At 35.3% G+C, this 27,119-nt stretch overlaps 1 protein-coding gene across 3 annotated transcripts in view; it reads left to right on the top strand.

Annotated features, from left to right (window-relative positions):
- Positions 1 to 27,119, top strand: part of LOC121323055 (RNA-binding motif, single-stranded-interacting protein 1-like) — a 52,510-nt gene that overhangs the window by 8,087 nt on the left and 17,304 nt on the right. For 2 of the 3 annotated variants that reach the window (XM_041263781.1, XM_041263780.1), the window contains exons 2-3: positions 18,412 to 18,590; positions 26,953 to 27,011. In XM_041263781.1, coding sequence (XP_041119715.1) covers positions 18,412 to 18,590; positions 26,953 to 27,011 — 238 coding nt within the window. Of the gene's footprint in view, positions 1 to 12,346; positions 12,677 to 18,411; positions 18,591 to 26,952; positions 27,012 to 27,119 lie in introns of those variants that run through there. The other variant, XM_041263782.1, reaches the window with a different exon arrangement.

Below are 27,119 nucleotides of genomic sequence, written 5' to 3'. Positions count from 1 at the left end.
AACTGCAGAGCCTGTGGTTCTTGAATGATGAGTAGATGACGAATAAACGCTCCACCTAAGTTTGTGGGGTTTTTTTTTTTTTTTTTTTTTTTTTTTAGTGTTAACCTCATAGTGTATCAATAGTATATAAGCATTCTGTTATATATTATTATACATAAGTGAGCTCAAGAGAACCTTGACATATATTGCAATATATTGTTATTCACTATATTATATGGGGACTTGCATATAGTGATAGGTAACATATTGTGCCCCAAGTGTATTGTTAAACACATAATATTAAAACAGCTAGATAGATCTATGGAAAGCAAACAAAGACATTAACCAGGTGGCAATGAACAATAAGAACTGTTCAGATTTTCTTGCATTTTACCCAGTCCCATATTTGTTTGATGCCAGTCATTTCCTGTAAACATGTACAGCAGTTGGCATCTGCACACATGTATTGAATGTTCATGTGGCAGGGCAGAAACCCTGCTGCTGTAATTAGTGTGTAGGGGAATGTAAGGTTGGCAGGGATGGGGTTAAATCTATCCCTGCCAGCAATCACAGGTATGGCCATTCCCAAATTAGGTAATTTGCGCTAAATGGGGAGTGGCCAAATGTATAAAAGAGCTAGAACTCCTTTGTTTGTTGATGGTGTGCGTGCGTGCGTGGGGGCGGGCAGGGTCGTGCGTGTGTGCATTCGTGCGGGAGGGCGGGGTTGTGCTGGCGGGCAGGCAGGCGTGCAGGCGGGGTCGTGCGTGCGTGCGTGCAGGCGGGTGGGGTCGTGCGTGCGTGCGTGCATGTGGGCGGGCGGGGTCGTGGCGGGCGGGCGGGGGCGGGGTTGGCGGGCGGGCGGGCAGGCGGTTTCAACTTGGTAGTGAAGACTAATGCCCAGACTACAACTGTGTTATTCATTTGTTTGAACCTTTATTTTGGCCCTTGTGCTGTGATTTTTTGTTCCTGTGTTTTGTGTTATTATGTTTAATACAGTGTGTAACAGCACTTTAAACTACAGCTTTCTGTCTCTGGGTTTATTTCCTGCCGATAGCCAGGCAGTGCCATGACTCTACCCTCACAGTTCAATTAGAAATGGTTTGAAAAGAAAAGCCTGCAGAAAAATTGGCCTCTACAGCAAGCACAAGATGTGAAGAGATAACAGGCGTAATGTATTAAAAGCCTGTTGATTCTGTTGTGTGAGATCTGCTTCCTGCTCAAAGGCTCCAAATAATGCTACAGGGTTATCAAATAGAAAGTTACTTTAACATTGGGTTTAAAAATGCAGCTTCCCTTTTCTGGCAAAATAAAGTCCAGCTGTGGGAAAATGACCAAGACATTAAAACGTACTATTCTTATCTGAATTTGATGCCAGCAGCATTATCATCCCTAAATTTTAACGTACACCCAAATAAGGCTTACACTTGCTGACTGTTCTAAGAACCCAAAGAATCTTTCTTGATTTTGTGATACAAAAATTATCTAATTGTTTAATATCCTTTTGTTGCATCCTTTGTGATTAACCCTTGTGGATAGCGAAAAAACACAAAATTCTCAACTTTTAATGTTTTCATAAAATGTATTATTCATTAAAAAATATATTGTTAATTCCTTTTAATGCAATCGTTGTGTAGAAGATGTTCATGCAACTAATTATGTGTCCCTCTAGTGTGGAACACTCTTTTTTTAGTGAATGTTGAGTGAAGAAATAGTGAATCTATGTCACGGTGATCCTCTTTGTCTTGATACTAATAGCTAATATTAGAAGCAGCCATGGTGGAGAAGTACAGTATGTTATTGTTGATTTTAGTTTCCTGAAGAAAAAAAAAAGATACTTTGTGTACATGGTCCAACATGTATAGTGAGGCCAGCGGTCTTATATCAGTACACAGTAATAGAGCTCTCTAATGGGTCTACCTGTCTGGGTGTACATGCTCTGTTTGTACAGTAGGGCACAGCCTGTTTAGTATCTGTGTTCAGCTAACCAAAATGTACTTTCAGTTGGGAATAATTAACTCTTTAATGGCAATGTTTGCGTTTCACCACTGCTTCAGAACGCTGTGTTCAGTAAAGATACAAATGGAGGAAAGATCTGCTCAAAGTAATTAAATCTCAGAATTTGTGGTTTATATCAGGCTGTAAAGTTGTTTGATGCAAAAAAGCACTTTTTATGTTTAATAGCAGTTAAAAAGTATGCCGTCCCCAATCCCCCTTTTTATTGCAGGGCAAAATAATGAGTAAAGTAACAGATTATACTCATGTGTACAATTGACACCTCTATTTGTTTCTGAAAGGGAAAGGTAATGCATACAACAGTGTTTTCTACTGTACATAACAACATAAGTGGTCTTTAAATCAACATTATGAGTTATGTGTCTAATTATCAGTTTGTTTTCCTTTCAGAACACAACAGCCAAACACTAGGTCAAGAGCTTTATAAATCAGTCCCTATGAATCTCTGTGGATGTCACTGTCCCATCCATGGGTTAGCACACTGTAACTCTAATGTGTGGTACTGTTTCATTCCATTTAAAACACCACTGTCGTTCTTTATTAACTGGCGAGGATCGTTTGTGTAATTTTGGTGTATAATACCTATTAACAGTGTAGAAGTATACACTGTTTACTGTTTATCAGTGCATTAAAGCATTACTTATAACTATGAATGTGTATAATAGAAAACAAATATCATTTTACAAATATTTAGGAGCTTTGAATGTAAAAAAAATATGTAGTGCTATGTTAAAACTGTTAGTAAGGTGTGGCAGTCTGGCAATGATGGAGCAAAAAACTTGTTGTGGTTATTTTATAATACATTTGTATTTGTATTGATAAGTATATTTTATAGCGTGTGTTACTACTTTAAATGAACATCTTGTTTAGTTTATGCTTATATCATAGTCTGTCTCTGATTATTTGGGACCAATTTGTAACATGTTACTAATGACAGATGTTACAGTACATCCTAAACTCCATGTAACATGGACAGCACTACAGTATGTCATAATGCTGCCCAGTACTCACAGACTGACCAACATCTATTAAATATTTATCTGGTAAAATAATTAAAATACCCCATTCTTCTTATGTGGGGCACATGGCATTTACACAATAAACAAACTATAATATAAAAATAAACATATTCAGGGAATCATTTAAAAAGATATACATTTAATGGATGACTGTCTGTAGGTATTGTCTGTAGGTCTCTCATTCCAATGAAACATTTTCACTCTCTGCTGGGTAATTTCAGATATGTCTTCAATCAATCAGTGAGAAATGTTTTGTTTTTGGGTTTATTATAGCTTTCCGAAAGCTAACATTCTGAATAAATTGGTTGACCCTTGCTATAGCAAAATAAAATAATTTCACCAACATAATGACTACTGCAGTAGCCCACAATGTTGTAAGTTGTCATTGTCCTATTTTCCAGTCTTCTTTCAGGTTCATTTTTAGGAACAATACAATAGCAATTTTGTTGTATTTAATTTTTTAATTGGTACCATTTTCTTTCAGGAGGCTCTGCTTCTCCTGAAGTCTGTGAATTCAGTCATTTTTGTTTACGTTAGTCTTAGGGTGGGAGTGATAGAATACAATAACTGTGATGTGGAGCATGCTTTCCAGGGTATTTACGTAGGTTTTAAAGAATACGAGCAGTGCTGCTACTGCAAGGTGAATAGACAGCAATGTTGATTCATCACCATAACATCCTTCTTCCAGGTTCAGCCTAGCATGCAGCTGGAATACATTCCCTGTCAGCATTGGAGCTACTGTTTGAGTATGTTGATTAATCATTGGAATAGGCCATGTACAGTTCTTCATGTTCTGTTGTTTAAAATGTACTGGTCTTTTTGAATTATTTAGTTTATTCTTGGAATTGTAGTATTAGGCCTTACTTTGGAGGGAGTGCAAAGCTTGCCTCCATTTTATCCTGAGCCCAAAAACTGGTAATACAGAATTTGTAGAGAAAACAGTTGCTGATAGTACAGAGAACAGGTTAATATACCAATAAAGGGTTCTATAGAAATCTATAGTGAAGTACAAATGAAAGTTTTAAAAATACTAGAAATGTCAACAGAAATACAAGAGAAGTATTTTTTATCCATATTCAACTTCAGTAGCTAATCTAGTAAATGCACTAGTAATGCCAAGTTAAATGCAAAAGTTTCATATTGTTTTTTTTATACTGCAAATCATGAAAATAGTTAAAAATTGGAATAACCTCAAAAGCACCCATAAATCTATATTAGCTATCTGTAGTGTTTTTACTTTGTATTACTTATTCATGACATCTGTGAAGACTGGAAAAGTATGTGGAGAGTAATGAAGCCCAAATCCATAAATTATAGCAAACAAGTGTGGAATCCATTGGTTACACATCCATTAGCAACAATACAAATATAAGGACTAAAGTGTTGGCTGCTGCTGTAACAATTAAATATTCTTAGGTTGTAATGCAAATGTTTTACCCACAGAGCTAGTCATGCATTTCAGTAATTGGGCGTACACAATGAAGCTCATCACACCTACAAATCTTAAAGGAGTTATCTAGATCCTGAGTAAGCTGTTCTTCTTTGAGAATGTAACTTAAGTTCAGCAGGAATAGAAAAAAAAGAATTACTGAAGCAGTGAACTATACAGCTGTCTTTAATCTTAGCTTTCGTTTCCCGCTGAAAAGGGTGAAATGCAACATATTATGCACACTTCCTTGGAACGTGATAGTTTGTTGTGTGATTTTACGACCTTGCACAGTTGTCCCACTGAGACACTTCCTTCATAAATTGCTCTTCATTAAAATATAATGATAGATTTGTTATAAAATCAATGAAAGCATGACTGAGAATGGTTCTCTTATCAAAATGACAACTGTATTTATTTTAACTGTCAGTTGACCATAATTCCAGTAGTCTTTGAAATAAAATCAGGTGTAGTGTTTCATTTTAGAGACTGCATTTTCCTTTTGTGTGTAATTTTAGAATTCAAGTCTCACTAAGTATGTGACATAGGATCCTGTTTACAAAGCTTTAACTCTTACAGCAAGTAACCCTAGCATAATCCTTGAACGCTTCATCTTCTTATACAGCATCCAAAGAAAGGTGTATATATACATTAACAGGGCATTAAAAGGTGTATGTGTGTGTGTCTATATATATATATATATATATATATATATATATATATATATATATATATATATATATATATATATATATTAACAGGGCTTTTTTGAGACAGCTCTGAAATTAATTAATGTTTAAAAACTAGACTTAAAAAAATAAATAAAAACTGAATATAAACCACACCCAAATGAGTTACTCAATATTTATTTTAAAAAATCTTACAAAGTACCAACAGTTGTGATAAGAATATTTGTGTTTTAGACTGCAGTCTTTGTTCAGCCAGTTGTAGTTAATACATTTTTGGGGTTTTTTTTGCAACATAAAAGTCATTTATTTATTTTTAGTTAATAAATACAGACATTGAAAATAGTTCTAAGGTAAACTGAAATATAGTATGATTTGTTTTCTTTGGTACTGGGATTGAGTTGAAAGGAATTAGAAATCTATCCTGTTTGTTTCAATTGGCTACAGAGTGGTATCGGCGTGGTTTGAACTGGGACTCTTAACAGTACATGTCTTATACAGTAATCTCTATGCGTAATTTATTCACTGAGTCTTATTCATTCTCTGCAGGAAATATAACATTTTTATATGCAAAATGTAAGGCTGTATAAATGAGAATACACCTTCCATCACAACAGCATTAGGAGATACATAAAGGTTGCCATAAGGCTATTTATTCCTGTATATATATATATATATATATATATATATATATATATATATATATATATATATATATATATATATATATATATATTTAAAGCAGGATCTGTCTAGAGAATTGCCTGGAAGCTTTCCTCTTGTAGGATAGCAATATTGGTTTAATATATCTTTATTATTAGTAGTAGTCATAGTAGTAGTAGTAGTAGTAGTGTGAAAATGCTAAATCATTTAATACTTTAACGAAGGCATACATGAATAGCAAATTTAGAAAGTATCTTAAGTTTATTGTAGCTTCAGTGCTACAGAGTAAGAATACCCGCTCGGTGACAAAGCTTTTTTAAAATGTTTGGAATTCCACTGTGCTCGCTTGAGACTATAATGGAAAGTGCATTGTCAGTCCTGAAATACAATGGTCATTTCATTTTAAATGAAACCCCTTTCTAGCATTATCCCTCATATTGTTTTATTGTGTACTGCAGGGAACCAGGGCAGAGGGTTTAAATGGCATTTCACTCACAGAGTGTCAGGATCAAACTGCTCCTCCTTTTTTCTGATATAAATTCTATTCCCATTCTCAGAATGAGTTATTTACTGTTAGCGAACTGCCCGTGACCCACATACATAAACAGCATTAAGTTATGAGTGCTGCCCTACCCCCTCTAACAGACTGACTTGCGGATTTGCTGCTAGTATCTTTGCTTCCTGTGCAACACAATCTTCTAGCGTGACTTGGCTGTGACACCCAGGAGCTGTAAAGATGCTGCTGTCTCTGCCACAGATGGGCTTTGGCCCTCGTTCTCACCCAGTCCGTCTAACCAAAAAGGTAAACATTAGGCTTTTTACATCCTTTTACCACCCTTGCTCTGAAAATGTTTCTGTGGCTGGGTGGGAGTATACAGCTTTTACTGAGGAAATGACTGAGACGGAAGTTAGAAGGAGAAAGATTTGAGTCTTTAAAGGAAGTGTTGTCATGTTTGTAGCAGCAGAACACTTAAGATAACATTGCAATTAAAATATCTTCCCCAGCATACTGCAAAATGAATGCACATTTCTTAATGCTTAACTAATGGAAATTATACAGCACATCCAAGCAATTTCAATAAAGATGGTTAAGTTACCGTTTGTGTACAATATAACATTTGATAGCGATGGAAGTGTGGTGTGTTGGTGATGTTTTTCACTGTTATATTAAAAATAATCTGTATTTCCTGTTCTTTGTGCTAACAAATATCTGTATTTAAAAATGTAACTAAAGTAGTGGGCAGTGTTTGTCTTTGCTTTATAGAGAGCACATACTGCAGTCAGCTGGATTGGTTTCATTTCATGATGAAAATGAAAGGCATGTATTAAAGGGCTGGGGTGGGGCTTGCTGATAATTTGCTTGCTCTACCGATTCAGCAGTGACAGCTGTATTATTTCAAAACAACCTTCACATGAACAGATTTAAAAAGATGTCTTGAGTTCTAATGGCCCTGCTTATGCAGCATCAGGATATTTAATAGTTATACTGTAAGGCGTTTTGATAAAAAAACCTTATATATTATATATATATATATATATATATAATATATTATATATATATATATATATATATATATATATATATATATATATATATATATAATCATTTATTTATCTGAACACCCTGAAATAAATGCTGTTTTTTGGGTTTGTTTTTGTTTAAACCTTTTTTGTTTAACTGTTTAAACCTTATATACCTATGTAGTATAATTATCGTGATCATGTCCTAGTTTTACTGAAATGCATACACCAAGCTTACCTAACTGTGGCATTGATTTATTTTTACTGAAAGATGTTAGTAGTCTTTAATCGTCTTTAGGGGTAGAGCCAGATCTTTCATCAGTCTATTCAGAAATTATAAAAATTGCATTAAGTTATTTTAGCTCCAGACATAGGTGACTGGAGAGCCAGGAATCCCTTACTAACCCTCTCACAATCAAGTGCTCCACTGTCTATGCTCCTAGGGCTGTTTGGAGAAATGACCTCTAGTTTTTGCTGAATTGTTTTTTTTTTCTGTTATTGACTGCATCATGTGACCTTTAGCTATTCCCGAGAGGTTAAAATCTGGGATTTAAACTCCTCCAGACAGCAAAAGCATTTTGTCATTCAAATATGAATTGGGTTACATTTGTAGGAATTTACTTAAAGCAATATACTGTATATACATGTATTGTAAAATGTTATTTACTAAAGATGACCCTGTTTTGTTTGCTGTCCGTCTTAGGATGAGAGTATAACATTAGAATGCAAACAAAACATAATAATTAACTAAACTGTATCAGCAACATTCCTAAACAAAATCTGGAAATGGCATACAGTCCTAAGAGATCTGAGTTTCACAGGATAGGGAGGGCTTCTATTTTCCAGCTGATCTTGTTTTGATCTAACGTTGACAAAAGCTTCCTTTTTCGGTGACATTCAGATGAACTCGTGCTTTTCATTTCATTTCAAAGGTTCTTCCATTTATAATACAGAGCTTAATGCTGTAGTGTTATTACTACTGCTTCTACTACTGTACAATCACTGCTTTAGAGGAAGGATTTACGCTGAGCCTAAATGACAAGTTTGAAGACAGGTTTGTTAATGTGGTGTCATCCATTTTAAACACAATGGAGAGAGGCAGGGCTACAGTGGCCACCAGCTGCCCATGAATACTGCCTGTGGGTGCCCCCTCCTGAGGAGCAACTAGCCGTGTGGCTGCTGACAATGGATCAGCTTTTATTCTGGCTAGGCCTTCTGCCGGAAGACAACTTCACACCCCTTCATTGAAATAAGTGACAGGCTGAGCTTTGGGGTTTAATGTCACAATTTTCTAATGCAGGGTCATCACTGAAGTTTGCCAGTGTGCTAAGCTGCTGTTTTAGACAAAGTGTAGTGTAGTGTAGTGTGGCGTGTGTGTGTGTGTGTGTGTGTGTGTGTGTGTGTGTGTGTGTGTGTGTGTGTGTGAGGAAGAGACTTGGAGGTGTTTTTTTTTTTTCTGTTGATAAGCTGACAACAAATACATAAATAAAAGATTATTATATCAACAGGGTTTGTGTTCCATAGCTTTGAAGGACATTTCACAATGAAAAATGTTTTAAGAAGTGTAGTTCTGTATTACAGTGAGATAGTTACATATAAATAAAAGCGAATTCACATTGAAAATTGTAGTACTGTTTTAAACCATCCAATTTAGACTATTGCATTTTGAATATTAACTTTATTCAGATTGAGTTGTGTTGAAGTTAAGCTGGTTTCAAACTATGCATCTTAATGGAAATTGTAATATATAAATAATTACAAAGGATAACATGTTATGACCTGAAGAAGTCATTTAAGGACAGAAATAGCTGGTGATATAGCATTGCTTTAAAGAAGCAAAGCTTCAGCACACATGCTTTTTTCTTTTTTCTTTTTTAAATCAGACTTTTTGCAATCCCTATTCATATTTCAATAATAAATGCTTTATATTAAAATGCAAAGGTTGCCGAAACTAATTTGCATTTTATTTGGCTGTTATTTTATTTGAAGTTCAGAAAGACATAATAATAATGTCATTGCAGGGCACGCTTGAGAAAATTTCTCAAGTTAAGGAAAAAATTAACTGTTATAAACACAAGGTACAGGTGATAGGAATATTACTTATTGTTGCAACTAAGAAAAAGCATGTTTTATCTAAATTAGTTGTCAATATGAAAAGGGACTGAGCACTGTTTGCTGTTCTGATTTAATTATTGCTTATATTGATTCCCATGACACATTCATTAAAGACCAATGATAAGAAAAAGCATTAAATAGATACATAGATGGTGTTGTTTTTAGGAGGTAATCTGTGCTATTCTTATTCTAATTTAAATGATGGGTTTACAAAAGGCACAATAGATGTAACAAAGCCTGGATGAATACAGACTTAAGCCAGTGAATGCATGAATTTTATGTTGGTCTTGTAGCTACTCAAAATACAGCTAGAAATGCTCTTTTGACATGTATTCCGTCATTCTCTGTAAGAACCCGATAATTGGAGGGGAGTTGTAAAATGTGAGCTGTAGCTATCCAGATGAAACCATGACATTACCCCCACACACCATGAGTGGGGATCATTAGATAATCTCCAGGGCTGAGGCTGTGATTCAGAGCTAGGGGAACCAACTGCAGCACTAACCCTCCTTGATAGCTCAAATATATCTGAGCGCTACCTTTTGAGTGCAGAAAACATAAATGATAAGATAACCCTATAAATTAATTAACCAGCTTGATATTTTAACTTTTTATTGTTTCCAAATGTCCCCTGTCTTCAAGTAAAAATGTGCAGAATTACATTACAATTACATACTACGATCTCTAACAAAATCACATTGATTTCCTACCTAGGTTGCTACGTCTATTAGCTTTAAAAAAATAAAATAAATAAAAACAACATATTAACAGTGTTTACTTAGTCATTTGGCATGTTAACATTCAGACCATGCCTAAAAGGGGTGCAAAAAGGTCAGGTGTTCTATATGTTTCAAAGCTTTTAACAAAATAAAAATAAACACCACAGGGGTTTTAAATCTGTTCAAGTAAAAGTGAAAACTGTGATAGTTTGGATAACTATAGCAGTTGCTAGCAATGACTACATGGAACATCTAAAATTACCAGTACTTTAGGGTTTTTATAATGAAAAGGGGAGAATGCTTTTAAGAATCTTACCTACAGTCAAACCAAAAAGTATGGTTATGGAATACAGTTACCTTTCCTTCTTAGTACCAAAACTACAGCGTAAAAACAACAGAAACTTTTTGGTTGGTTTTGTTAAAAGCTCTAAACTCTGACATTGCGGATTGCTGGATGTAGTGAATTGGTACCTTTGAAAGGATTGTAACCATTACAGTTCGGATTAGCCCCAGGCCTCATTATTTTCACTTGAATTGTGTTGGCTCAGTAAACACCCGCTATGCTCTTTTACAATTTCAGTAAACAGGATTTTGTTTTAAGTGGCAGGACACAACTGAATGATGTTACAGTCCGCTCAATTAATTGGAAAAATAGCTACCCATCCAGTTACTGCATAATAATTTCAGTATCACAGTTTCCCATCAATTCACTTTTCATTGCATGTAGTTAATTTTAAAACCTGTAATACTGTACTTCATCATGTCCTATTTTCCATTGTCAGTAATTAGGTTTATGTATTGGATGTCTCCCTGTCTCTTGTGCTGTAACCGTAGTTTTATTACAACTTCATGGTTGTAGCTGCGTTTTATTCTGAAATAGTCATATGGGTGCTTCAATATGGGAGCTTGAGAGTATTTTGCCTGGCTGGAAAATACAGATTTGATTTCACAAGGCAGAGACATTACAGCTTGCTCATTAATCTTAGTAAGGAATGTAGTTTTCTGGAGCTATAATTGCTTTAGTCCTGTTGTGGCAGCTGAAGAACGGTGTTTAACCTCATTGTGTTTTGAATCTATTTACAATGCAATTGGAGTGTTTTGTTTCACTCATTTTGTTTGCATTGCTTATCTGGGATGTTTGTAGTTAATTGATTACATCAGGCTGATAATGTGGATTATACTTTTTTTTTTTTTTTGGAAAGAGCACTTGCATAAATACATTTAAAAAAATAAAGTGAAACAGTTTTGCACATTACTTTGAGATTATATATATATATATATATATATATATATATATATATATATATATATATATATATATATATATATATATAGATAGATAGATAGATAGATAGATATAGAGAGCGAGAGAGAGTGAGAGAGCAAGAAGCTGAACAGACTTAATCGATATTCAATATATAGTATGAATAGAATTTATATTTATATATTTCTTTTTTAAAATATATGAAATTTACAGTGATAATTACTGTTCATAATCCAGGAAAAAACCAGAGGCTTCAATAGGGAAGACAATAAGGAATATAATGGTTACAGATGTCAGCCCGATATTGTATGATATTATAAATTGAGAAAATAAATAACATTTAATACCTATTCTTTTGTAAAATGTGTTTTGCTAATATTACCCTCGCTTAATGGTTTTCACGATGCTAAACCTCAATAATACAAAGTTAAGGACCTTATAACAATTCAAAATAATATAATTGTTTACAACACACCATTTACTGTGTAACAGTGTATTCAATTACAGAAGGTGCTTCTCAAAAATATTTTTCAGTGACAAATTAAATTAATCCATTTCTTCTACTTCTATGTGAAACCTTGTAACTTTGAATGTTTCTTTTTGACTAACTTCGCCGGTGTCTTGTGCTGTGCTGAAAACAGCACAGGAAGAGCTGATGGTTGCTTTTTGGAATGTGTGGTATGCATGTCAGATAAACTATTTACGTTCAAGGGCAAAACAATTTGACCAAATGCCATCTTCAGAAATATCCATGTCTTTCAATTAGTATGGTACCTTTTACATTCTTAAATAAGTAGTACATATAATAAAGGTTTGTTTTAAATGGTGTAGGTAGACTTGTTTTATTGTATATTTATTTTCTAATTGTTGTCCTCCCCTGCCTTTAAACACTAAATGGTTTCTCCCGCAGTAGGTGGGATTACTTGCTGCAGGGAACTAAACGCAGATCAATGAACTCGGTTAAATAAACTGGTCGGTGTATCGAAATTGGGATTGAATCAGGGTTACATTTCACAGGGATTGGCACAGTGCGTTTTAAAGAGGCAACAAGAAGTAACCACACCACAACACAACAGATTACTGGACCCGTGTAATAACCTTCAATTCTATCTGAAATAGAGTAGGCTACGAGACACACTTTTCTGTCAAGCCAAGCTTTTGGATACAAAAAAAATAAAATAATTACAACTGCGTATCGGGAGCAACTCAAAATTATAGGAATGATCTTTGCAAATACAGTCAACCCTTTGAGGACGACATATCGCAAGCAGGTGGGAATTATATATTTCATGTATGTGTTCATAAATGTAATTTAAAGGCCGGGGTTAGTGATTTCATGGCCATAGTTTGACGGTTTTTAATTTTTTTTTTTTTTTTTTTTTTAAACAATGTCGCGTACTGCACTGTACTGTTGTGTTGAACCTACTTTGAACTGGCGCTGGAAACGCTGGCATCAGTGTTTTTATTTGTATTTATTTTTTATCTACTACAAACAGCTGAGATCCCACTACAGTATTTGTTTTACAGTAATGTACCCTAAGGTGTGTAAATTACGGATAACCTCGCACGACGTAAATACTGCACACGATTTAGAAGTATGTTTTTGATTTACCGGTGCTGTATTCATTTTAATTTGGCCCCAAATTCTGGACTCTGTATTTATGTTGGTTGTTAATTGTGGAAGTTGACAGATACCAACTTATAAGTACAGTGTCTGTGTTGTATTCACAAAGCATTAGTGTGCGGTAAAGTGCAAAGGTCTTCAATGTAAATCTATGTAATGCTTAGACTGCACAAGGTTATTTGAAAAACGGAATTCTTGGTGTAACTGTAAATACTTGCTGTTTCTCAAAGCACAGAATGAATGGGCTTTAGGAAGCATTTAGGGGGAGACGATGCGACAGCTACAGAATAAAGTGGCTATGAAATACCAGATAAGATGGTCAGGACATCCCAGAAAATATCCCTCAAAAAGTCTGTGTTTCTAATGAGTCTTAATTTGACCTGATCTATACAGATTTATTATCCTTTTTTATTTCATATTTAAATGGTAAAGTTATCGGTCTTTTTACACAATTTTACACCACTATTCGTTAAAAACTTTTAATGATTTTATTTTGTACTTTTTTCTGGTTACTTTTGTCTTACAAGTTAATTAAACACACGTAATTATCTCGATATACCGATAGTTTTAATTCAGTCATAAATTAACATCTTGCTGTTACAGATGGCAGGCTATACTGTATCCCCAAAGTTTTTTTTCCACCAGCTAAAAGGTTTTAACAATGTGAAACACCTCAGGGCTCTACATGTTAATTCGTTTGGTGTCACAGCACCATGGGGTGTTTGCAGTGCAATGAGAAAATGCTGTGAGGGCGAGGCCTTTTTCTGGAAGGCTGTGTTCTGTGTGCGGATATGACTGCCTCTGTTGGTCTGGAGCAGGCTGATAAGATGCTCTGCTTTTTAGATTTACACCCTGACTTTCAGGGCTGAATAGGCTAACAGTACCAAGAAAACAAACAGGCTTTCAACCCTTCAAAGGGCTTTGTAAGCCATCAATGTGTACGTACAAAAAGGACACAAAACCTAGGGCGCTACTACTACTTGCCTCAGAGGTTCCCTTTGTCCCCATTTAGCCATACTCTGCTAGTGAAACACTTCCTGCAGAGGATTCTGTCCACCAATGGAATAGTCAGATGATTCATATAGGTTTTTATGAAGTGAGCCAATATGCAGTTTTAACAAATGAAGTCATAATATCTAAAACAGAGGCAGTGTGCTTGTTCTGTTTTCAGAATGCAGCAGTCTACATTTTGTGCCTAAATTTAACAAGGAGGCAATGTACTTAAATATAAATAATACCCATGCAAGCATTTTATATTACACTTTGTTTACAATTCCTATCAAATGAGACAGTTTCTGTCAGCCTTACATTTAAATTTTATGTAGACTTAAAACAAACAACAAAAAAAACAAAAAAAAACCACTTGTTTTCTTAACTTTGTGTTTATTGGAATTTGAAATAAATATTCAGTCAGATAAACACTGGACAGTCGGACTGATACAGTAAACTTGGCCTCTAATAGGGCATTCAACCAGCTGGGAAGCAAAGTCAGTGAGGAATTTAACATAGTGGTTTGACCTTTTACAACAATAGACAGCTAGTTGTTCTGTTGTGTCATTCATGTTAAACTATTAACCAAATATATGTTCAGTAATCCTTGCTGAGATTCCTGCTAATGACAAATACAAGCCCATACAAGAGAAATGTTTCATAGTGTAGTAACTCGTGTTTTATAATAATAAATGAGGGGGTTCTTGCTATTGTAGGGCTCTGGTTTATTTTTATTTTTATACATGTTATTGAGTTATGGCATAAACAGTATACATGGCATCCATCTCATCGAACGCAAAAAACTGAAATTTATTGAGTAATTTGTAAACCAACAAGCCAAAACTATATTTACGACTGCTTTGCCAATAAATCAAGTATATGTATTAAATCACATATTAAATCTAGCGAGGAAGGCATATCGCCACTGTGATAAGTCAATGATGATAACCTTTATAGTAGATATTTATGGTAACAACTGGAAGCAGCTTTCCTGCATGTTGCACAGTAATACACAGTAGAATTTAATCTGATTTTTTGCTGCTTTAAAATAAATTCAGCAGTAAGTGGAAATGCAAGGTTAAACAGTTCTGATCTGTTTAGAGCATTCTTAAAAAGAATGAAGTAGAAACTTTAATTTGCAGTTTTAATGACCCAAAGAATATGCCTTTTTTGTGACTTCTGTCATTCAGTCTTAAATAGTCTTAAAAAACACACTTAACCCTTTCAGGACCAAGCATTTTTCAGTGGGATGCTCCCCCAGGACCAGGCATTTGTTGGCTGTATTTGGCTGTTCCTATAAAAAAAAATTTATAAATAAATTAATAGTTTTTAATTCCATTATTATTAGTAATAAGGAAAAAAAAAACATACCTGATACATTTAGTTCATGAAATAGTATCTGTATATCCACTTACGTTTTGATATTTATAAATGTTATCAGCTCTAAACAAGTTCCTGTGATGTTTTGTTTCTGCGTTTGTCTGCCTGGCTGCTGTAAACTGTCTCCGCCCATATGACACTAAATGCACCTCTCAGTGACATCACACGAAAAAAAAAAAAGACTATCAGGAAGTGAACACCAGTCCCTCCCCTGTCCATTGATGTGTGTTTCAAGTCTGCACTGCAAAGTACGGTGGCCCTATAAGTCATCAAAACAAAGTGCTTTTTTTTATTGTGTTTACACGATCGCAGTCCTAGAATCCCACTTCAGTATGATCATGTTAACACAATCCCGATCCTTAAAGGGTTAATGTGAAAAGGTTTATTTGCCAAGATAACGTAAGTTGACATAACATTAAAATGTAACAAACATGACAGGTCTAAGTACTTTTCAAAAAGTTTCTACAGGTAAAACACGATGGCTGAAAAGCACCAATTATAATGTCAAACATTAGACAGGATTCAGTAATGGCAAGGCAGAACAAAAAATTGACAAATGTTTGGCTTTTTTAAATGGCAATTCGTGAGTTTTTGCAATTGCAAGTGGTCTCTTATAGCACTACAGTACACAAAACAACATTAACATTGGCCTGTATAGGCTTTGAAAGAGTCTCACCTTATAATGGTAAAACATCCAGTTACAATATCTGTTCCTACCTAAAAACACCTGGGACACTAAGTAGTAATCACTTTCTTTTGTTTTTATGAATGAGTAAGAGGAAGTTAATGATAGACTGTTGTGGGCTGTATTATAGGTTGCTTTAGGTTTTGGTCGTGTAGGCTTAATGGATTTAATGTATTACTGTAGCTGACAAAATAATTGGATATTTAGCATTTTTTTTTATTTGAAAATTGCTTGCAGTGCAGGATGCACATCATGCATTGCAGGTTTCTAATGTTTAATGAAGTTAAAACATTGGGCTCGTGAGAACCTATCAACTACTTATAAATCTGTTGCAGTAATCTTGTGCATAAATAACAACACAATTCTAACCATACAATTCCGAATAGGATTCAGAGAACAAGCTTTGAGTTTATTACTGCATCTTCATGATTATACTACAGATTTCAGTCAAAAACAGCTACTGTGGCCTGCATTGAATTTCTACCAGTTTTATTGGAAGTTGCATGCTAATCTTTATATGTAGCAATATGCCTTCACTGCAGCAGGACCTGCATAGAAAGAGTGTATGAGACAGCAGTTTTTAAATTCATAAGAGCTATACAGATATCATATGCGGTCTAACGTGAAGGAAATGGCTGCTGTGTTTTACCTTCAGTGACTTAAAGTGAAAAGAAAGAATGACAGAGGAGCTATAAAACCAGTTTTTAAGACCCTAAGGTAGGGTTGTCCACTAATGGTCCTAGAGGGCCATTCAACTCCAGATTTAGCGGATGCAATTAGATAGTTAACTACTTTAAGGTCTGGATGGAGGTTTATTTGGTTCAATCAAACCATTTTCAACAGAGACCAAACCTGGAAAGGCCAGCTTTGGCCACCCCTGCCTTTGGGAGTAGGTACTGATGTGCTAAAGACAATTGATATTACATTGTAAAATGTTGAGTATGAGTCGAAATTTAACTCTTTAACCAATGTTATTATATTACTGTTATTGTCATTGTAATACCTTCCAAAATGCGAGCCTTGAAAATTGGGTGCACAGATACTTAAACCAAGTTGTGTAAAATTAATTGACATTACAAACCTTACAATATTGAATGCTGTCTTATAAGTGATAAGCTTTAAAAAAAGGCACATTAAAAAGAATAATTACTTGTAAATAACAGTGTAAAACTATCAAGAAACAACATAGTCTGAGGATGGTTCAGTTAAATGATTGTTGTAGCGTCTTGCAATTTTTCTTCTTCATTACTGCTTTACTGTCTGAAAATGTTCCACTGCCTTTGTATTTTCTTCAAAATAGTGCTCTTAGAGGAGTAGAGTTTGTATTAAAACAATTATGCTGCAGTAATTACAATTATAATTACAAGTAGGGGGGCACCGATAAAGATTTTCTTGGCCGATAGTTGATGGTTCTCTACCCATATCGGCCGATAGTAATAGATTGAGCAAGTAAGCTATTGTAAACAAGAGATGGAGCCTATATTTAAACTGTTTTATAATTCTAAACATAAACAGATATCATTTATTTGTGTATTTGACATTCAATTTTTTTTTTTTTTTTTTTAAAGCATCACAATAATATTCTACTCAGTTCATCTGTGGATTTAATGTATTTTTAAGTCTGTTCTGCTTCACACAACTCGGCTATCCTATTGTTGTTTTCAGATATTTAAAAACAATGCACGCTTACTGCAGGTTGATCGCATGTTACACAGCACTGCAAGGCAAATGACATGTTCTTGTGTCATTAGTAAGCGCAGCTGACCAAAGATTCAATTCTGTGCTGGAAGAAATTCAAGGATGAATATCGGTGTACGTTATTGGCTAAAATAACAAAAACTGCCGATAGCCGATTTGTGTTATTTTTACTTATATCGGTGCCATGCCGATTGGCTACCGAATATTGGTGCACCCCTAATTACGAGTATATGAAAAAGTAGCATAAACAACTACACTTAATACCATGTTTACTCGATTTATTCTAAACAACCCAGAAGGAATCACAGGCACATGTACAGAAACATGATGTCTAGATTATTTAACAGTCGTATGGGACACAAAGTGGTTGAAAATACAAGAATAATGTTAGCTCAATGTAAAACACAACAAACAAATGCAAATGGTTAATCTTGGAAAGGTGTGTAATTCAACTGTGATTGATCAATTAGGCCTGTGTGGTATAACTACAATTATGCAGGTGTGCCTAGGTTTAACTACAATTCCAATTCATTACGAGTTACACAACTACAATTGTCATTGATTTCCCGGTGTGCTTGTGGTTTAGTTGTGTGGAAAATGTAACACATTGTTTTTTATCTCTTTAACAGCAACCATTTGCTCTAAACCCACACCCAATGGCTCCCCCCAGCCCCAGTACTAACAGCAGTACCAACCACAGCAGTAGCAGCAGCAATGCAGGATGGGAGCAGCTAAGCAAAACCAACCTCTACATCCGAGGGCTGCCACCAGCCACCACTGACCACGATCTGGTCAAACTGTGCCAGCCGTAAGTGTTTCAGGGATTCCAAAGCCTAAGTGGGTAGGGTAGAATAAAAACAATGGGACAGCTAGTTTAAATAAATAAATTCAATGACAAACACGTGTAAAGCAAATGAATCAGTTCTGTGATGTTAGACAAGAAAGAAATGCATACTTTTCTATATGGTAGAAAAACACAAACTGCATTTATGATTAAAATGACAAATGACAGCAAGGGCAAACTGAAGCTGTCAATGGAATTGGGGCAGACAGTTCTAGGGCTGATATTGAGTGTAGTTATCTACCTTGAAATGGATGCCGAGCTATTCTCCTCTTGTTCTTGTTACTGTACACCAGTCTACAGTTGTAAGACGACTAAGTTGACTTTGAAATCCTGAAATTCCATGCATAATTAGGATGACTTTGCAGCACATTTGATCCCTTGCATGCAAACATCCAATCAATATTGTATTGATATTATATATTGTAGTTAGTTTTTATGTAGTTTTGATGGTTAGATATTGGACTGTAAATCACAACAGTTACTCTGGTGGTTTTAAATAACGCATCCCAGAGTGATATTCTCTACTGTGCCTTGAAGAGTGAGCTGTCTTCATCTTTTGATCATAGCATTGGGTTTACTCTCCATCAGGGATTTAAATCGGCAAGAAACAGCTAATTGATTTGGAAATATAATGGCAACTAAATAGCCTTTAATAGCCTGGTCCGACTCTAAATGCTGTATCATGACCTAAATGTGCCTGCACAACCTTTTTACAATGCTAGTCAACATTCTTCATAGAAAATTTAAGGGAAACTCATTTAAAATGCATGTAGTTTATGTTTTGGAATATTAATTTCTATTTAAAAAAATCTAAATAATAATAATAAATCACCTGATAAGATGATTATCATGTCAATTTCCAGAGTGCTTTTTATTTTTTTTAGCTGCTTTGGTAGCATTCTAAAGGTAACACTGGCTTAATCCAGTTGTGTGGCCAAATACTATGTGGTTAACTCCTGACAATGCTGATTCAAGTGCCATATATGTAACAGATTAAGTATGGCTTAAACACTGGTGTGGCGGGGCTGCCTTTCATTTGGTAGTGTAGCTGAGAGAGTTGAGTAATATAAAGGTGCATTTGTCTGTTCCTTTTTAACAATAATGCCAACCGGGTTTAACTCTTAGTCACCACAACACCTTATACGTCATATTAAGGTTGCTCATGTGTCTTCCAAGCAAGTTCCTGACAGTAGCCATAGTTGTTTTGAATCAAAAAAATCATACCTTCTTTTTCCAAGAAATAGCCACTCTATCTGGCGTTAGTCCACCTCTATGAATGTACTTAGAGTAAACAAACAAGCTAGCTGGTAAGAATTTATACATTTCACCTACAACATTCTAGCTTTGCTGATAAGTGTAAACAGAGAAACAGGGAACAGGCTGAGGGTCACAACTGAGATAACAGTAGATTAGAACCCTATTTGTTTGTTACTCATGCACAGAAACATTTTTATAAACCTGTTACTTGTCTATACTGTACGTATCCTTGCAAAATGTGATAGCTTTGAATTATTAATCAACTTTGGAATGAAACCAAACAGGTATGGTGTACTGTAAACTCACCTATATGGTCACCAGCAACAAAGGAGTGGCTCTGGGAATTTTGTTCACTATACATTTAAATTACTCTGCTGCAAAAATTTAATAAAGACACAAGGCAGTGGAGCTGCTTGTTCTGTCACCAATACTACAGTAAGGTACAATATCTCACATTGCTATCTGCAGGTCTGTCCTTGAGGAAAAATCTAATCGAGGAAATAAATGAATAATATTATTCAGTATGACCGATACAAGTGAAAGTAAATTTCATACCTTTATTGGTTAGAGGTAAAACATTACAGATTATGTATGTTTCACAGAAGGAGAAATAGCTATGCTTTAATCTTTTCAGTGCCACAGTAAATAGAATACTGTTATTAAAAAATCTTGGTTTAAGCATTTTACAACCAAAAGCATTAGAGTATCATTTTGCTTCACCTTAAAGTGTTTTCCTTTAAATGTTGACTATTCAGTGTCAGAAGCACTATCAAATCTACATTACTTACAAAGTGTTTTTGAAGAAAATTCCAGAATAAATCTCCCAGAAATATCATGTAGCCTCTCCGTTTGAATGTTGTAAAATGGATTACTTCCAACATCCCACTCAGTTACAGTTGCCAACAAGTTCAGGATGGGACTGATAGTCTTTGTTCAGCAGAAAGTAAGGCAAGGTTTCTTATCACTAACATTTTAGAAGACCAAAAAAGTAAAGGGGGTCAAGTGCACTGAAAAGATTAAGCTTTGTAACTGTGTGACACAGTCAGCTGTGATTTAGTTTTGTTAATCTGATATGAGAGTAGATTCTGCCCAGAGCTGGGACCTCAGGGCAGTGCTCAGCTCAGCTGTTGTTTACATGCCCAGGAAATCCATTCCTTTCAGTTAGCTGTGCAGCAGTGACATTCACAAATGATTTTCGGTTAAATTGAAGCAAACCGATTTACCTATCAAAATGTTTGCAAGAGATATCCTCATGGATAGCATGCCGCTTGTATACTCCTGGTGCAATTTATCTTTTTTTTTTTCATTATCTCACATCTCATCTGCTTTAAAACATATAAAATACACATACGACAGACAATCTGCACTTTATTAGTTTTTAACATGACTAAATGACAAAGGAGTGAGAAGCATTCTGGTAGTCCTGACATGGTTCCTGACTGAAGTTAATTTCATAAAATAATAAAACCACCACCACCACAGACTGTGTGGTATTAGGCAACTATTTCTGTAGCCTGAAATGTGACGTTTATTGCTACATGAAGCCAGAGTGATATTGCTGTAAAATGATGTTCAGCTGGATGCTCCCATGCACTTGCACCATCTTATCACAGGTCAGGCACTTGGCAAACAAAGCTGATGCTCAAATGACTGACTATTGTGGGAACAGACAAACGGCAGCATTGTTGCAGGAGGGAGCACGGTCTGGATACACTGACGTTCATTCGACACACCCTCTTTCTCATGTTGAATGTCATAACGATTTATCCAGGTTGAATACTTTAAAAAGTAATATATAAATAAAAGATAAAGGAAAGGAAAGATTTTCTTGTCTTTTGGATAGTGTAAATCTGTCTAGGCTTGACATATTGTCTGTTAGGTTCATAGTTTTCTGAACTAAAGTCAAATTAACATGATGTATTGTGAATGTCATTTCCACCTCTGTGAACTAGCTTGTCAAATGACGACTCTTGCATAAATCCCGCTCTGGTAGCCATTCTTAATGAGCGCACAGTTTCAGCGGTTATCCTGGATCGTAAAGCATTCTCAGGTACGGATGTTGGGTCAAAGATACTAAACTTTTGTCCCATGACATTTCTAATTAAATACAGGTCTTTGTAGACTGCAGGTGGACATGGTTGCTTTTAATGTGTGTTTTTAATGAACATGGTGCCCAACTAGTGTACACTGGAACATCTACACACTTGGCAGGGGAAAAGTAGATTAGTTTTCAAAGCGTTTTTAGAAAATATATATATTTTTTTAAGTTGTTCCCTGAATTCTTTTTTGTCTGTAGCGTACTATAATTGAATTCCATTGTCTGGGTTACTTGTAGTGAAGGTCAGAATATCCTTTAATGGTGTCTACAGAAATCAATAACCATGCAGCAGATAGTAACAAGAGCCCTAATTAGCAGCAGTAATCTGATAAGGTTTGAAAAGAAAAGGGAAGTGAAACTGGAAAGTATTGTTCAACCATTGCTTCTCTGAGGAATGACATTGGATCTGATTCTGGCTGCACTAGTCAGTCCTCACAACATCAGAAAATGAATTCAATCTTCATATAATTTCAACGCTGGCTAATACTTTTATTGTAAGCTACTATAGCAAACACCCACAGACGGAGTTATCGTTCAGCGCCTTGGCGCACTTTTATTCTCACAAAACAAAACAAAAGACAGGAACAAAGTAAATAGTTGAACCAAAATCCTGTAAACACTTTTACAAACAGAACAAACCAAAATCCTATCTTCACTTGAAGATACTAACTTCACAGTATTTCAGTCCCTAATTCACACAGCACAGCTAAGCTGTTTTCCTGTTTCAAATCCAGTTAATCAATTTAATCGCTCTGTACTTACAGTCTCCACATTGAACACTCCTGCCACATCCCTTTTCATCCCTAGGAACAAAAGGACAGATAATTGCAAACACTCAATTAATTAACACTTTATCTACCCAATTAGACAGGTGTGTTTTCCTTTTTTGGCTAAATACCACCAGCCCTAAAGGCTTCTGGGAAATGTAGTTTCCCCAGCCACTTCAACCATGACGCCTATAAGGAACTACAAGTTTTTCACCTTAACAGGAACATAGATCTTGTCAGCCTCAAACTGACATACTTATTAGCTGTCACAGCCCCACTACATATATATATATGTGTGTGTGTATGTAAACATAAAATATATAGAAAAAGAATGATACACAATTGTGTGTGTGTATGTCAAGACTTCTCGACATTATAATGTTCAAAGATGTTCTCTCTTAAGATATTGTGAGCTACATCAGAATTGGATAACATGTTATTCGGAAGTGCTATAGAAAAAGTCTTGGAAATCATCCACTGCAACCATGTGAGACTGGCTTTCTGTATTGTTGCAGCACCATTGCAGTAATACAGAGAGCCCATCACGTTTCCTTCCGCGGATTTTATACTTACTTAGTTGCATTAACAAATATAGCAACTAGTATATAAAAGCTTTCTTGCCAGGACATTCTAAATTGTATTCAGTTTGTAGCATACAAAATCTCCAAAAAAAAAAAAAAAAAAAAAAGTTTTATTTAGATGTCAACACAACTTGCTCAGTATATGAAGCATTCACAGAATGTATTTGAGTATTCATTAAACTGGCTTCGCTCCTGCTTGGTTGTGTGAGCCAGATCTCCTTTAAAAACAGCTTATTCTCACCATAGGCCATTTTCATGGACCAATCCAGAATGAGGCCAGTAGGGTTAAAATCAAAACAATTATGGTGACTAATGCTACAGCGATCACAGTCTGCCTTTTGTGCCAGAATTAACATTTTCAACAGTGGAAACTAAATATTAGACTAAGTATTAAAACTAAGTGTTAAAACCAAATCTAAGACACAGGCATGTTTCCAAGGGTGTACAGTATCACAAGATAGCCTATATACATGTGCTCAGTGGTGAGTAAATTTGCGATTACTAACACATCTGAGTGGCATACATTTCTCACACTTGTTTGTGTAGACAATACAGTGTGAAAGTAATCATGTAAAAAGTCACTATCTAATCAAAGTGCCTTTTTTTTTTTTGTAAACAGTTTTCATATGCTAAATAGTGCTCGAATTGTAAACTTTTAAGTCCATTGTGTGACCCCTCTCCTCCTCCTGCATTGACATTTTTGTCAGAATATTCCCCCTTCTGTCATCACTCAAAAATATATATTTTTAACACTGGGTAGCTTGATTGAGTCTGCATTTTAGCAACTGTATATTGGCGGGAATAGTATGTTTGAATCCGGTATACTGCTAGGGTTGCTGTCTGGCTGGTTTGCCAGTTCCCGATGAAAAGATTTAATGTTCCATTTTTTTTTTTATAAGCTCAATGATCGAGCTGGGATGAACAGGCCTACACTTTTTTTTACATCATTTTTTAAATTCTTGCCTATGTATCTTTTAAAGATGTTAAAGCTTTTAAAGCAGTAATCAACTGTCATTAAGTCTATTCCATTCCCTATTTAGTGTAGTGGAAGGAATTAATGTAGTGCTGATGTAAAAACCGAAACAAGACGTCATGGCCCCCAACTACATTTAATTAATAAAATACTAATGACATTACTTTTTTTTTTTTTTTTAACATACTTGAAAATAATATTTTAGGGATGACAAGCAATGTTAGAACTCGAAGCTGCTGCACTAACAAGTAACTATGATGTGATAGGTGTTACAGAAACTTGGTTATCCTAGAGTGATGGAGTCGACTATAAAATCAACAATAAACCTTAGTGCGAATTTAATGTACCTGCAAGGTACACACTTTCACTTCCTTACGTTTTACACATGCAATATATCAATGGCAGTTGGTACACAGAGATAATACAATGATTTTTGTAACCACTGTTGGTGCAGCCTGGCACTGAACACGCAGCATGAAATGTAGTCAAGACATATTTTTTTGCTTGTCTGCAGTTCTTCATCAGGGCATGCCATCTGTGTTTACTTTTTATCCTTCATTGCCTCGCTTCGTGGAATGGAATGTGATGCATGCATAATACCTGAAAGGGGCCTATCAGACCAGTCATAATCCACTATTATAAATCAGGTACAAATACTGTACATTCAAACAATTGCAATATAGGAATTTTTTTGTATTCATAGCTTTTGCAATAAACCAAATATGTAGTTTTATAGTTCTAGTTTTCATTCACTTGAAAGATCGATTTAGGATATGGATCCTGTTTGGGGACAGTTTCAGATATTTATATTTGTAAATAAACAAATGGGCAGATACAGAACTTACAAAGGCAGTAAATGGGTAAAAAAATGCTGCAGTTTCCTGGTGTAGCTCATTTTGAGGTATGAAATCACAAGACTGTAGGTTCAGAAGCAGTGAAAACTAGGCACAATTCTATTAAAACAAACAAAAAAAGCGTTTTGTTTTACGGGCACCTGTGTCCTCCATGAAAAAGCAACAACAGTGATGAACACATCTATTGTAGCAGTGTGCTGTAGATGTTGGTGGGGGGAGCAAAAACAGTGTTGTCGACAAGGCTACAGGAAACATGTTCATGCAGTTGTCCGGTCCCTGTGTTTATTTGGAAAATGTAGACCGCTTCTGACTGTAATAATGCTATTATAAAATAATAAAATTATAGTTTTGACAGCAATGCTGTTTAAAATTCAAAGAGCCTTTTCTTGGTGTAGCGGACTGCTACATGATCAGTTACTGCCATACAGTTCTGCCAAAGTCGTCCTATATTGCTCTGGGAAACATTAAGGCGCTGTGCGACGGCGGACTGAGATTCACCAGCTTCCAAATGGCCAATAGCATTATTCCGTTGTGCCTCGGTAAGTCTAGGCATAACTTCAAATGAACACCAATAATACAGTGAACACCAATAAGACATGCAGGCTGAAAACCCTCCACTTTTATAGACACATCTCTGCATGTTGCACATGCAGTGAATGCACATGAATATTGCAAGTCTTAAGCAAATGGTGTTAATTTGGGGAATATTCATGTGTTTTGTCATTTTGACAGCGTTTTTGATCCTGACAATGTGACATTGTAATAAAATACAGTTCTTTTGATCAAGCTTTGATGACATTTTTAAGAGATTGAAGAAAACATATCTGCTACTGTATGTGTTTCTTTTTTTGAAGGGTATATTTATATTTTTGTATTTTTATACCTTACAGAAACCAAATAGCATATTATTCAAATGATTTTTTTTAGAATGTTGACATTACACGAAAGCCACAATGTCATATAAGTTTGTGTGAAATTATTCCTAATTGGTCATTTTCTATTCTCGTCAGCATCCATTCTATTGGCTACCTACACATGGGATTCATTGAATGCACCTAGATTATTCAGTACAGAGAGGCTTCTACAACATTTGTAATATCTCAATGACACAGAGGAGACCTACTTATCTCATGCAGTTTAATTTCTTGAGCAGTCTCATGAATTAAATTGCATGCCCCATTAACTTTGGTTTAGACAGCCAGGCTCTGGTGGCTTTTTACATGATATTTAAATCCGTCAGACTCATAAAATTGCTAAATTGACTATGCCGTCTGTTAGTCTGTTCAGGTCATTTAATTGGAAAATGTAACTAGTTTTCAGAGATTTATGAAGCAAATTAGGTGTGGTTACCACATGCAGTTGCAGTGTGGTTAAGATGCAGTTTAACAATGGTAAACATGTATAGTGATACTGTACCATTTTACATCACCTGCGGTGGACTAGCAGCAGAAGAACAACCAGCTGCAGAAAAAGTATACCAGCAGGCTCATTTCTTTTTGTTTATTTATTCATTCATATTTTGCTCAAAATATTGCATCAGCGCATTAACTTATACTTCTGACCTCATCACTTCTTAAAACTGAAGACAAACATGATATCTTCTATACAAAATGTAAAACTTGGCACATTAGACATTCAACAACGGTATCACAGTGCAAGAGCACGTTTCATTTGTGGTAATTCAGGTTCTTATCGAAAACCTGAGGTATAATTTTGGGGCGTAGACAGGTATGAGTGGGCTCAGTCACTCCAGTCTATCTGCATGAAATTATAATTATTTGTTTCTTCTTTCTCAGGTATGGCAAAATTGTATCAACAAAGGCAATCCTGGATAAGACAACAAACAAATGCAAAGGTATTGTCTATTACAGTATATGGATCTTTGTTTTAAATTACCAACTGTTTGTGTTTTGTTTTTTTCATAACTGTACTGTCAATCAGGAATATAGTATATTTATTTCTA

Source organism: Polyodon spathula, chromosome 11, assembly GCF_017654505.1.
Source record: "Polyodon spathula isolate WHYD16114869_AA chromosome 11, ASM1765450v1, whole genome shotgun sequence".
Taxonomy (NCBI): domain Eukaryota; kingdom Metazoa; phylum Chordata; class Actinopteri; order Acipenseriformes; family Polyodontidae; genus Polyodon; species Polyodon spathula.
The sequence above is the reverse complement of the archived record's forward strand: the minus strand, read 5'-3'. Positions and strand labels throughout refer to the sequence as shown.